A 14,221-nucleotide genomic window follows, 5' to 3' on the forward strand; every position below is an offset into this window, starting at 1 on the left:
TTTCCTCAACTATAAAATGAAATTAATAATGGCATCAATTTTATAAGGCTTAACTGGAGATTATATAAAATAGTACGTGTCGGGCTTCCCTGGTGGCGCAGTGGTTGAGAGTCCGCCTGCCGATGCAGAGGACACGGGTTCGTGCCCCGGTCCGGGAAGATCCCACATGCCACGGAGCGCCTGGGCCCGTGAGCCATGACCGCTGAGCCTGGGCGTCCGGAGCCTGTGCTCCGCAACGGGAGAGGCCACAACAGTGAGAGGTCCGCGTACCGCAAAAAAAAAACAAAAAAAACCAAAATAGTATGTGTCTAGCATGTATAAGCACTTAATAAAGGCCAGCTACTTTTATGTTTACTTCTATAGACCTAGCCTCCTTCACAATTCCCCTAGCCTCTAGCCTTCCCTCAGCTCCTCAGAAGCTCCCCTCTGGCCACCTGCCACTACTTCTGTCTGAAACGACCTTGTTCTTCCCTATCCCTCTTCATCTGGTTAATGCCTATTCTTCCTTCAGTACTCACTAAACTCAAGTCTGCTAATCTCAATCATCTTTATTTGCTTAAAACCATTTTGCTTTTCTCCTAGAACCATTTTGCTATTCTTCAAAGTACTCATCTCACTTTGTAATTATACACTCATTAGTGGATTATTTGGTTATTTCCCACTGGAACATACATTGTATGAGAGCAGGGACTGTGTCTGGTTTTGCTTAGCATAGCATCCTCAGCATCCAGCACTCTAGAACTAGTCCATTTGTAGTTGAATAAATAAACTAAATACATTTTGACCTATCCATAATAGGGTCATGAAAAATAACTGTATGTGTATATAACACACACACACACCACATGCACACACACACACACACACACACGCACTGCTGATGAGAACCAGAATTTTCACTGTAGGAGAAAAGAGATGCAACTGAGAATAGCAAGAGGTAAAAATCTATTGGTGTTGCATTTGATTTGGAAGTATCAGTGTAAACTGGTAATTTTAAAAACTATGCATTTCCTAGTTCTGTCCACAAAGGGCATAGAAGTAATAATAGTCCAGCAACAATAAGCATCCCTGGTGCCAGATCTTGGTTTCTAAATACCATTTCCCATTAGAAGAAACCAAGCTCCTCGAGAATATGGCTGATTCCCGGTCTGAGGCAGAGAAAGTACAAAGTGTTCCTGGAACAGTGTGTGCCAAAAAACAATAAAGCACTCACAGGCTGATAGGGACGCGTCAAAATGATACAGGAGCCAGCCTGAAGGGGCAACCACTGACCAAATCTGAAATAATTCGAGCATCAAAATGAATAATGAAAATAATGGATCATAATACAATGAATAAAAAAAGAATCCAATGAGTTCATAGTGATATCAAAGAGAAAGAAAAATCTCCTCTTCACAAAAGTATGCCGGCCAGGGACTTCTCTGGTAGCGCAGTGGTTAAGAATCTGCCTGCCAATGTAGGGGACACAGGTTCGAGCCCTGGTCTGGGAAGATCCCACATGCAGTGGAGCAACTGTGCGCCACAACTACTGAGTCCATGTGCCACAACTACTGAAGCCTGCACTCCTAGAGCCCGTGCTCCGCAACAAGAGAAGCCACTGCAATGAGAAGCCCACACACCATAACGAAGAGTAGCCTCCGCTCACCGCAACTAGAAAAAGCCCGTGAGCAGCAACGAAGACCCAACGTAGCCAAAAATAAATAAATAAATATTTTTTTAAAAAAGAATGCCAGCTAATACATGTAAAAGGAATGAGAGAATTAGAATATTACCATTTTATAATCAGCAATGCAAAAGTTTATTCAGACAAGGATTACCAATGGATGCTAAAGTCACTAGGTAAATATTTCTTAAGTAACAGTATATTCCTATGGGCTCAAAATGTCACGCCACAGATACTTATTAATTACAAAGAGGAAAAGGTAACTTTACAATGGAGTCATCTGGCAGGTACAACTACCAAGTGATTAACCCATCACCAATAATTGGACATTATGTGTCTCCTGATGTGATGCCATAGGAAGTACACATCATCACCAATGTAGTATTCTTACTAAAAATGTTTAATCTAAATGTAATCACAAGGGAACAATTAGATAATTACAGAATATGGAACATTCTACAGGAAAACTACCCTGTATTCTTCAAAGACGTCAATGTCATGAAAGACAAAAGATGAGATGACTCTTTTAGATTAAAAGAGATTAAAGAGACAGGACAACCAAAGACAATGCATGTACACTGACTGGATTTTAATGCGAGGTAGGGAAACAGCTATAAAGACTTCTGTGGAACTGGGAAAACTTGTGTTTTGGATGACAATATTGAATCAATATAAAATGGGGGGTGATAATGATAATAAAATATTCTATTAAAAACATTTAAGTACCCACACACTCATATACAAAATTTGCATGTGTATATAATCCAAAATACTGTTTCTGGACAGTTGGTTGAGCACGATCATTTTCCTTCCTTGTATTTTCTGGTTTTTTCTATACTGAATACATATTGCTTATTAACTATAAAGTCAACAAATTATTTAACTTTTTGACTTTCTATTGCATAACCTTTTACATATTTTGAATTATACTATGTACATTATTAATTATTAAAATGGAAAAGTGTTAAAGGCAAACCAGAAAGTTAGAAAATACATCTGCAACATACTTGATAAGAAAAAAAAATCCTTACTATATAAGGATATTTAGGGAATATACACCAAATTTTTAACAGTGGTTATTTCTAGCAAGCGGGATTATAGGAGACTTTCATTTTGTGTTACGGATAGCTATATCATGAATTTTTATAACAATACTTTGTTGCTTTTTATAATATATTTAATAATATATTGCTTTAAATAAATTGCTCTTATAAATTAACCAGAAATAGATTAAACCCTCAAACAGAAAAAGAAGCAAAAGAATAAGAAATTCAAGAAAAAAATATAACTTTTTATAATATAATTTTCAAACTGGCTAGTAATCAAAGACATGAAAATTAAAATAATATATCATTAACTGTCTAAGAACCTGGCAAGGGAAAAAAAAGATAGAGCCTAGTGCTGGTGAGGGCATGTGGGAATCAGCAGCCTCATTTACTACTGATGGACGTGAAAACAGGTAGAAACTTTCTAAAGAGAAAAATGTGACAAACATCTTTAAATTTTTCATTTATTAGCAATTGTAATTCTCAAACTTATCCCAAGGAATAATCAGAGCTGGACTCCAAAATTAATATGTAAGATTGTTAATAATAGTTTTATTTATAACAGCAGATTTAAAAATTAAAGTAAGCCATAGTTATCAAGTGGTCATTAAAAACCATGTTTTAGGAAAATATTGAATGACATAAAAAATGCTCATTATATTAATTTGAGCAAAAAAGAGAATATAAGATCATATAAACTAATATTTTGGGACTTCCCTGGTGGTGCAGTGGTTAAGAATCTGCCTGCCAATGTAGGGAACAAAGGTTCAATCCCTGGTCCAGGAAGATCCCACATGCCGCAGAACAACTAAGTCCATGCTCCACAACTACTGAACCTGAGCTCTAGAGCCCGCGAGCCACAACTACTGAAGCTCGCGTGCCTAGAGCCCGTGCTATGCAACAAGAGAAGCCACTGCAATGAGAAGCTCATACACCGCAACTAAGGGTAGCCCCTGCTAGCCACAACTAGAGAAAGCCCGTGCGTAGCAATGAAGACCCAATGCCGCCAAAACTAAATAAATAAAATTTTTTAAGCTAATATTTTAAAATATGTATGTGCATATATATTTATATATGCATATACTTATATATGCATATATTTTATATTTATTTATGAAAATGTATAATTATATTTGAATTACTGGGAGGAAATAAAATGTTCCCATGGCCTTCTCTGAGTCATGAGATTATGGATCATTTTTACTCTTTTATTTTTATTTTTGTGTGTTTCCAAAGTATTTTTAAATTTAAAAATGCGTATACTTTTTAGGGCTTCCCTGGTGGCTCAGTGGTTGAGAATCGTCTGCCTGCCGATGCAGGGGACACGGGTTCGTGCCCCGGTCCGGGAAGATCCCACATGCCGTGGAGCGGCTGGGCCCGTGAGCCATGGCCACTGACCCTGCGCATCCGGAGCCTCTGTTCCGCAATGGGAGAGGCCACAACAGTGAGAGGCCCGTGTACCGCAAAAAAAAAAAAAAAAAAAATACGTATACTTTTTTGAAAACCTCAGTAGGAATCATTAAAAATCTAAACTTCCATGGCTGACTAACAAAGCATTTTCATGATTCTTCAGAGGGTGGTTCTCTCTTCTTCAATAATGTCCATCACCAGTGGGAGAAAAGCAATCTGCTCCTTGCCCTGCCTTCATTCCACTCTGCTCCACAGGACGCTCAGCCTACATACTCTTCAGCCACTAGGACCACAGCATCCAGGTCCCTTGAAAGCCACATCCACCATGCCTCTCCCACAACCAGGGCCTGACCAGTGAGTGTGCCAAAAACACCGATGAGTCATCAGGAACTCGAACAATAAACACACTCCCAGGAATGTACGAGGTAATTACACACAAGGGTAATTAAAGAGAATAACTATTAAATAAACCAAGTCAGTGGCACACAGCAGCCAAACGGCAGAAGCAGGCCTTCCTGAAGCGATTTCCTGATTTGACGGCATTCGTGATGAAGTCTGTATGACTGAAAAGTTTATGATGCTTTTAACCTAGAGGGGAAACAGCTGGGGAAATGCAACACACCAGGCACTGTTTGCCTAAATGGGAAGAAGGAGTGCTTTGCTCTCAGATGGCAGCTGGGGAAAGCCCAGTTTCCTTATAGCCACCCTTAGTCCTAATGCAGCAACCCTGCCCTTAAAAACTTGCTGTTGTCCTATCAAAAAGCTCCTCTAATCCATTTGTTCTCTTAAACTTACTTTTAAGGTTGACTTACCCAAGGTTCTGTGATGCCTTGAAAGGAAGAGGACACTACCCTCCCAAGTGTAACTCACTGCCAACTCGTTGCCACTAATGTCTACCTGCCTCTTGCATTCTAAGCCCCTGCAGAAGTGTCTATCACTTCCCCAGAGTGTGTAAAAGCACCTAGGCAGCACTGGAGCTAGGCAACAATTATTTCCATAATGGCAATGTTTTCATGGAAAAGGTTTTCGTATCTGTTGAGAAGGAAAACACTGATCCCTTGCATTTCTGTAAAATCAGTCACCAGAAAAGGCAAACAAACCCAGGCCCCAGAAGCTTCAAAAAGAGCGAGTAAAAGCAAGCCCGCGAGGGCTTCCCTGGTGGCGCAGTGGTTGAGAGTCCGCCTGCCGATGCAGGGGACACGGGTTCGTGCCACGGTCCAGGAAGATCCCACATGCTGCGGAGCGGCTGGGCCCGTGAGTCATGGCCGCTGAGCCTGCGCGTCCGGAGCCTGTGCTCCGCAACGGGATAGGCCACAACAGTGAGAGGCCCGCGTACCGCAAAAAAAGAAAAAAAAAAGAAAAAAGTCCGCGAGCTGGGAGGAAGGATGTTTACCTGCATGGGGAAGCAGGGCCATCTCCAATCCCTTGGCAAAGTGGGCGGTGGCGTCGTAGAAGTCCAGCAGCTTGACGAGCTCCAGCTCGGGCCCTGCCCTCTCCACACTGGAGCTGAGGCAGATGGGCAGAGAGGGCACCAGGGCCCCCAGGGTCTGAATCAGCAGCACAGTCACCACCTCGTAGGGGTTCCTGAAAACCTGCAGAGGAAGAGAGGTATCTGTGTTAGCACACTGGAGCAGACCTTCTAAAGAAGCAGACTCCTGGACTGCTCAAAGGAATCCTTCCAAGCCGGAAAGCGGTCTAGTCAAGAGCCCCAAGCTTTCCTCAGCACCCATGTGAACGTGCTCAGAAAGCCAAGTAAACTAGCAAGACTTGCATCCTGTCCAGGACAATTGGCTACTTTCTGTCTATTGCTGGCCCCGCCCTCCGCTCACCTGCTGTGTGGCCCGGTTTCTAACAGGCCGTGGACCCTGGGGTTGGGGACCCCTGTATTAAGTACAGATTCACTTAGTCAAATGTGAAACAAGATATAAGACTGTTCTTATGCAACACTAAGGCCAAAATAAGTGTAAGTTTAGAAATTATAAAATCAATCAATTCACATTTTTATTAGAAAATATCTTGAAATGAAGGAAAATGGAAACCAAAACTTATGGATACAGCAAAAGCAGTGCAAAGGGGAAAATTTATAGCTGTAAATGCACACATTAAAAAAGCAGAAATATCTCAAATCAATAACCTAACTGTACACATTTAGGAATTAGAAAAAGAAGAAACTAAACCCAAAGCTAGTAGAAGAAAGGATATAATAAAGATTAGAGCAGAGGTAAATGAAACAGAGAACAGAAAATCAATAAAGAAAATCAACAAAATCAGAAGTTAGTTCTTTTAAAAGATTAACAAAATGGCAAACCTTTTACCTAGACTGACCAAAAAAAAAAAGATTAGATTCACATTACTAAGATCAGGTATGAAGGTGGGGACATTTACTACCAATTTTATAGAAATAAAAGGGATTATAAGAGAATACTATGAACAGCTGTATGCTAACAAACTAGATAACCTAGATGAAATGGACAAAAAATTCCTACAAATATTATTTACGAAAAGTGACTTCAGAAAATCTGAATAGACCTATAACTAGTAAGGAGACTGAATCAGTAATCAAAAACCTCCCAATAAAGAAAAAACGAGAACCAGATGGCTTCACTGGTAAATTCTACCAAACATTAAAAGAATTAATACCAATCCTTCTCAAACTCTTCCCAAAAAATTGGAGAGGAGGGAGCATGTTATATTCTGAATTGTGTTTCCCCAAAATTCATATATTGAAGTCCAAATCCCCCAGTACCTCAGAATGTGACTATATTTGGATGGAAGGCCTTTAAAGAGGCAATTAAGATAAAATGAGGTCATCTGGGTGGGCCCTAATCCAATCTGACCAGTGTCCTTATACAAGAGGAGATTAGGACACAGGCACACATAAAGGAAAGACACAGGGAAAAGACTACCATCTGCAAGCCAAGGAAAGAAGCGTCAGAAGAAATCAACCCGGCCAACACCTTGACCTTGGGCTTCTAGCCTCCAGAACGAATTTCTATTCTTTAAACCACCTATTACATGGTACTTTGTTATCGCAGCCCTAGCAAATTAATATAGAACACTTCCTAATTCATTCTATGAGGGCATCATTAACCTGATACCAAAGCCAGGCAAATACTAAAAGAAAAGAACAGAAAATTATAGAACAATATCTCTTATAAATACACATACAAAAATACTCAACAAAATACTAGTAAACTGAATTTAGCAGCATATTAAAAGGATTATACACCATGACTGAGACTGATCTCCAGAATGAATGGTTCAACATATCAAATTAGTCAATGTAATATACTATATTAACAGAATGAAGGGGGAAAAAGCGCATTAATCTCAATTAATGCAGAAAAAGCATCTGACAAAATTCAACACCCTTTCATAATTGGAAAAAAAAAAACACTCAATAAACTAAGAATAGAAAGGAACCTCCTCAACATGATAAAGGCCATATCAGAAAAACCCATGGCTAACATCATATTCAATGGTGAAACACTGAAAGCTTTTCCCCTAAGACCAGGAACAAGACAAGGGTGCCTGCTTTTGCCACTTTATTCAACATAATACTGGAAGTTCTAGCCAGAAGAATTGGACAAGAAAAAGTAATAAAAGGCATCTATATTGGAAAGGAAAAAGTAACATCTCTTTTCACAAATGATGTAATCTTATATGTAGAAAATCCTAACAAATTGAAAAAAGAAAAGTTAGCAGTAATAAACAAATTCAGCAAAGTTGGAAGATGGAAAATCAACAAACAAAAATCACTCACATTCAAGGACTTCCCTGGTGACGCAGTGGTTAAGACTCTGCGCTCCCAATGCAGAGGGCCTGGCTTTGACCCCTGGTCAGGGAACTAGATCCCACATGCATGCTGCAACTAAGAGTTTGCATGCCACAACTAAGGAGCCCACAAGCCACAACTAAGGAGCCCACCTGCCACAACTAAAAGACCCAGTGCAACCAAATAAATAATTTTTTTTAAATCACTTGCATTTCTATACTAGCAATTCTATTCTAACAATCTGAAAAGGAAATTAAGAAAATTATTCCATTTACAATAGCATCAAAAAGAATAAAGTATTTAGAAATAAATGTAACGAAGGAACTAAACGACTTGTACACTGAAAATGACAAAACACTGCTGAGAGAAATTAAAGAATACATACAAAAAATGGAAAGACTTCCCATGTTCATGTACTGGAAGACTTAATATTGTTAACACGATAAGACTACCCAAAGCCATCTACATATTCAATGCAATCTCCATCAAAATCCCAAAGGTGTTTTCTGGAGAAACAGGAAAACCCACCCTAAAATTCATATGGAATTTGAGGGAACCCCAAATAGCAAAAACAATATTGAAAAAGAGGATCATTGGCTATCTCACACTTCCTAATTTCAAAACTTACTACAGGGCTTCCCTGGTGGCACAGTGGTTGAGAGTCCGCCTGCCAATGCAGGGGACACGGGTTTGTGCCCTGGTCCAGGAAGATCCCACATGCTGCAGAGCGGCTAGGCCCGTGAGCCATGGCCACTGAGCCTGCACGTCCAGAGCCTGTGCTGCGCAATGGGAGAGGCCACAAGAGTGAGAGGCCCGCGTATCGCAAAAAAGAAACTTACTATAAAGCTATAATAGTCAAAACAGTGTGGTACTTGCATAAGGATAGACATATAGCCCAATGGAATAGAGAGCCCAGAAACACACATACATGGTCAAATGATTTTCAACATGAGTGCCAAAATCATTCAATGGGAAAAGGACACTCTTTTCAACAAATGGTGCTCAGAAAACTGGATACTATGTGCAAAAAAAAAAAAAAAAAGTTGGATCCTTACCTGATACCATATACAAAAATTAACTCAAAATTAATTAGACCTAAATGTTAAGAGTAAACTATAGGGCTTCCCTGGTGGCGCAGTGGTTAAGAATCTGCCTGCCAATGAAGGGGATGCTGGTTCGAGCCCCAGTATGGGAAGATCCCACATGCCACGGAGCAACTAAGCCCGAGAGCCACAACTACTGGGCCTGCACTCCAGAGCCCACGACCCACAACTACTGAAGCCCATGTGCCACAACTACTGAAGCCCGCACGCCTAGAGCCCATGCTCTGCAACAAGAGAAACCACCGTGGTGAGAAGCCTGCACACTGCAACGAAAAGTAGCCCCCGCTCACTGTGCGCAGCAATGAAGACCCAAGGCAGCCAAAAATAAATTAATTATTATTTTTTTTTTTTTGCGGTACGCAGGCCTCTCACTGTTGTGGCCTTTCCCGTTGTGGAGCACAGGCTCCGGACACGCAGGTTCAGTGGCCATGGCTCACGGGCCTAGCCGCTCCGTGGCATGTGTGATCTTCCCGGACTGGGGCACAAACCCGTGTCCCCTGCATCGGCAGGTGGACTCTCAACCATTGTGCCACCAGGGAAGCCCTAAATTAATTTTTTTTTTAAAAAAGAGTAACCTATAAAATTCTTAGGAGAAAACATACAGCAAAATCCTCATGACCTTGGATTTAGCAACAGTTGGCCCTCCATATCTACACGTTCTGCATCCACAGATTCAACCAACCTCAGATCAAAAATATTCAGGAAAAAAAAACAAACGTCCAGTAAGTTCCAAAAGGCAAAACTTGAATTTGCTGCATACCAGCAACTATTTACATAGCCTTTACATTGTATTAGGTATTATAAGTAATCTAGAGATGATTTAAAGTATATAGGAGTACATGCATAGGTTATATGCAAATACTACACCATTTTATATAAGGGACTTGAGCATCCATGGATCTTGGTATGGGGAGGGGGGTGGGTTCCTGGATCAATTCCCTGAGGATACCAAGAGATGACTATAGTTTCTTAAGTATGATACCAAAAGCATAGGCAATAAAAGAAAAAACAGATAAACTGAACTATATCAAAATTAAAAATCTGTTAAAGCACGTTACAAATAGAGTGAAAAGACAACCAATGGAATGGGAGAAAATATTTGCAAATCATGTAACTGATAAGGGATTAATATCCAGAATATATAAAGAACTCCTACAACTCAACAACATAAAACCAAACACTACAATTCAAAAATGGGCAAAAAACTGTAATAGACATTTCTCCAAAGACGATAATACAAATGGCTGATGAGCATGTGAAAAGATGTTCAACATCATTAGTCATTAGGGAAATACAAATCAAAACCTCCATGAGATACCATTTCACACACACTAGAATGGCTATTTATCAAAAAAATGGAAATTAACAAGTGTTGACAAGGATGTAGAGAAATTGGAATTCTTATATGCCTTGCTGATGGGAATGTAAAATGGTGCAGCTGCTATAGAAAACAGTCTGGCAGTTTCTCAAAATGTTAAACATACGATTATGATATGATCCAGCAATTCCACTTGTAGGTATACACCCAAAAGAACTGAAAACAGGGACCCAAAGAGATATTTGTACACTTTCAGAGCAGCATTACTCACAATAGCCAAAAGATGGAAGCAATTCAAGTGTTTATCAACAAATGAATGGATAGACAAAATGTAGTAAATACATACAACAGATTATTCAGCCATAAAAAAGTAATGAAAATTCTGATACATGCTACAACATGGATGATCCCTGAAACCATTATGCTAAGTGAAATCAGCCAAACACATAAGGACAAATATCATATGGCCCTACTTATAAGAGGTATCTAGAATATGAAAATTTATAGACACAGTAAAGGTTAAGGTTCTGGAAATAGATAGCACGATAGTTAATCAACACTGTGAATGTACTTAATGCCACTTGATTGTACACTTAAAATGGCTAAAATGGTAAATTTTATGTATATTTTACCACACATAAAAAATTAACTATCAAACCAATAAAATTCAAAATAATAGGACAAATGAAGATGTTTACTGCAGCTAAACTGCCTTTTTCATCATCAATAATTTGATCTGACTGCTACAGCACAGGTTTTTTTTGAGTTCAGCCTGCCTATGCTTCTCTGTGGTATGTGAGGAGAATTTTTACACTGCTTCTATCTCTACTCAAACTACAAACTACTAAGAAAACATCAAGTTGGCAACGGCATTAAACAGCACTCACTTGGCACCAGCACTTACATTATCTAAGCATTAAGTTTGTCTCTTTCTGTTTTCACTGGCCCCCAATAGAACAGGGGTACCAATGGGACTATCAACAGAAAAGCACCCACTGAAATTACATGGCAGCAGTTGGTTATAAGGTGGTCACATACATGACCCAAAATATGCTTATATTTTTTCTTAGATTATTACCAAAATAGAAAACAAAATTTTTAAATTCTCATAGAGAATTCACAAAACTTCAACAAACACCTGTTTAGTTTAATAAACATCACTGCTGGGGTCTGAGAGAAAGAAATAGAGGAAATGCAAATCTAACCCAACAAATACCGAAATGACCCATTTATATCCTGAGCAACAGCTTCTAGCCATCTACTGGATGTCACCATTAAGCTGAGCCACTCTCACTTGGAATTTAAAAGTGTCCTGAGGGCTTCCCTGGTGGCGTAGTGGTTGAGAGTCCGCCTGCCAATGCAGGGGACACGGGTTCGTGCCCCGGTCCGGGAAGATCCCACATGCCGCGGAGCGGCTAGGCCCGTGGGCCATAGCCGCTGAGCCTGCGAGTCTGGAGCCTGTGCTCCGCAACGGGAGAGGCCACAACAGTGAGAGGCCCGCGTACCGCAAAAAAAAAAAAAAAAGTGTCCTGAATTGGAATTCATTATTTTCCCACTGACCTCCCCAGGTCTGTTTCTATCAACTTCCTTATTTCTGTCAGTAGCATCACCATTCAACCAGAATAAAAATCTCCCTTTTCACTTTCCTTTCTTTCAGTCCCTTTATCAGTTACCAGGTCCTAGCAACTGTTCATTTTTTAACTGGGTATCTTTTGCTACATTACCATTACCATCCTAGACCAAACATAGCTTCCTACCTGTCTTCAGTCTTTCTTCATCAATTCACCCTATTTACCACCGCCAAATTCATTATTTTGAAATGTTATTTAGAATTTTTCTTACACTTTAAATGTTTAAATACTACAAGATTCAACAATCAACATTTTGCCACAACTGCTTTATTCCTATTTCTCTCTAAGCCATTGGAAAGATAATCACAGATATCACGACACGTCACCCCTAAATACCTCAGCGTTTATCTCTTAAGAATAAGGCCATCCTCCTATATTACAACACTGCAGATAATCAAATGTAACCTTGATGTAATACTTTTACCTGCCACAGTCCATGTTCAAATTTCCCCAATTGTTCTTTCAATGTCCTTGATAGTTTTTTTTTGTCATCATGCAGAATCCAATCCAAGATCATGAAATTACATTTAGTTGTCTTTTTTTTTTTTTTTGTCTCCTTTAATCTAAACAATTTCCTGACTTTTTTTCTTTCATGACACTGACATTTTTGAAGAGTCTAGGACAGTTTTTTTTTTTTTGCGGTACGCGGGCCTCTCACTGTTGTGGCCTCTCCCATTGCGGAGCACAGGCTCCAGACACGCAGGCTCAGTGGCCATGGCTCACGGGCCCAGCTGCTCCGCGGCATGTGGGATCTTCCCGGATCGGGGCATGAACCCGTGTCCCCTGCATCGGCAGGCAGACTCCCAACCACTGCGCCACCAGGGAAGCCCTAGGACAGTTGTTTTGAAAAATGGTCTTTGATTTGGATTTGTCTGCATGTTTCCTCATGGTAAGACTTTTTGGCAGAGAAACTACATAGGTGATATTCTGACACCAAAAGCATTCTTAAAACAGTAACATCATCATTCACTCTATTGCTCCAGAGGCTCACTATCTTCTAGAGAAAGCCAAACTTCTGTCTAGCATTCAATGTTCCCACTCCCTCCACACAAAGCTGCACCAATACAAACCCTCCTCTGTCTCCATCCAGTGTATTCCCCCCACAATCCCCCAAACATAAGAGAACCATAGAGACCTTTACATATCACCCAGTCCAATGTCCTGATTTGACAAAAGAAACATTTTACTACAAGAAAGGATGGGACCAAAGGAGAAAATGAAAACTATTCTTATCTAGAAAGAGAAATCCTGACTCCTCTCCTTGAACTGTGAGAAAGGACTAGGCAATGAGTACCTACTTCACTCTTAGCTCCTATTTAAGTGACCTGAGGCTGGGGTGCTGGGTGGAGGGGGGAGAATTAGACTAAACGACTCTGTACCCAAGCGTTCTAATTGGTTGGTCAGCTGAAACTATGTTTATAGCTGATAGTTCCAGCTGACCAACCAACAGGTCCCCTATGCTCAAAGGTGTCCCCTTTCCTTCAAAGCGATCTGGCAAAAGAGATGCTCTGGCCATTTGCCAAACAAGAACCAAAAGTTCAAAGACTGTAAGACCAAACTTAACAACTAGGGCCATAGAATTAACCCAAACAGCACATGCAAAAACAATCTGACCTTACCCTACACTACACACAAAAAATAATTCAAGATGGGCCATAGAACTAAATGTAAAAGCTCAACAAGCTCCTATAAGAAAACACAGAAGAGCTTTGCAACTTGGGGAATGGTGATGGTTTCTGAGGACAAAGAAAGCAATAACCATAAAAGAAATGATAAAATCAAGTTCATCAAAATCAACACTTCTGCTCAAGCCACAGACTGGAAGGAAATATCTACAAAATATATCTGATAAAGAACTTATACCTAGAATACGTAAAGAACTTCTATAACTCAATAATAGAAAGGCAAATTACCCAATTTTTTTAAATGGGTAGAAGACCAGAACAGATACTTCACAAAGGAAGATATACAAATGGCCAATAAGCATGAGAAAAGGTGTTCAACATCCTTAGTCATCAGGGAATTGCAAATTAAAACCACTGAAAGAGGGGGCTTCCCTGGTGGCGCAGTGGTTGAGAGTCCGCCTGCCGATGCAGGGGACATGGGTTCGTGCCCTGGTCCGGGAAGATCCCACATGCCGCAGAGCAGGTGGGCCCGTGAGCCATGGCCGCTGAGCCTGCGTGTCCAGAGCCTGTGCTCCGCAACGGGAGAGGCCACAACAGTGAGAGGCCCGCATACCGCAAAAAAAAAAAAAAAAAAAAAAAACACAGAAAGA

At 40.3% G+C, this 14,221-nt stretch overlaps 1 protein-coding gene across 1 annotated transcript in view; it reads right to left on the minus strand.

Moving 5' to 3' along the window:
• COG7 (component of oligomeric golgi complex 7) overlaps positions 1-14,221 on the minus strand; it is a gene marked incomplete at its 3' end in the record, with an annotated part of 85,261 nt that overhangs the window by 45,802 nt on the left and 25,238 nt on the right. Inside the window, exon 7 of the mRNA XM_079944227.1 lies at positions 5,513-5,711. Within this exon, the coding sequence (XP_079800353.1) occupies positions 5,513-5,711 (199 nt within the window). The remainder of the gene's footprint in view (positions 1-5,512; positions 5,712-14,221) is intronic.

The sequence above is a fragment of the Stenella coeruleoalba genome (assembly GCF_951394435.1).
Source record: "Stenella coeruleoalba genome assembly, chromosome: 15".
NCBI lineage: Eukaryota > Metazoa > Chordata > Mammalia > Artiodactyla > Delphinidae > Stenella > Stenella coeruleoalba.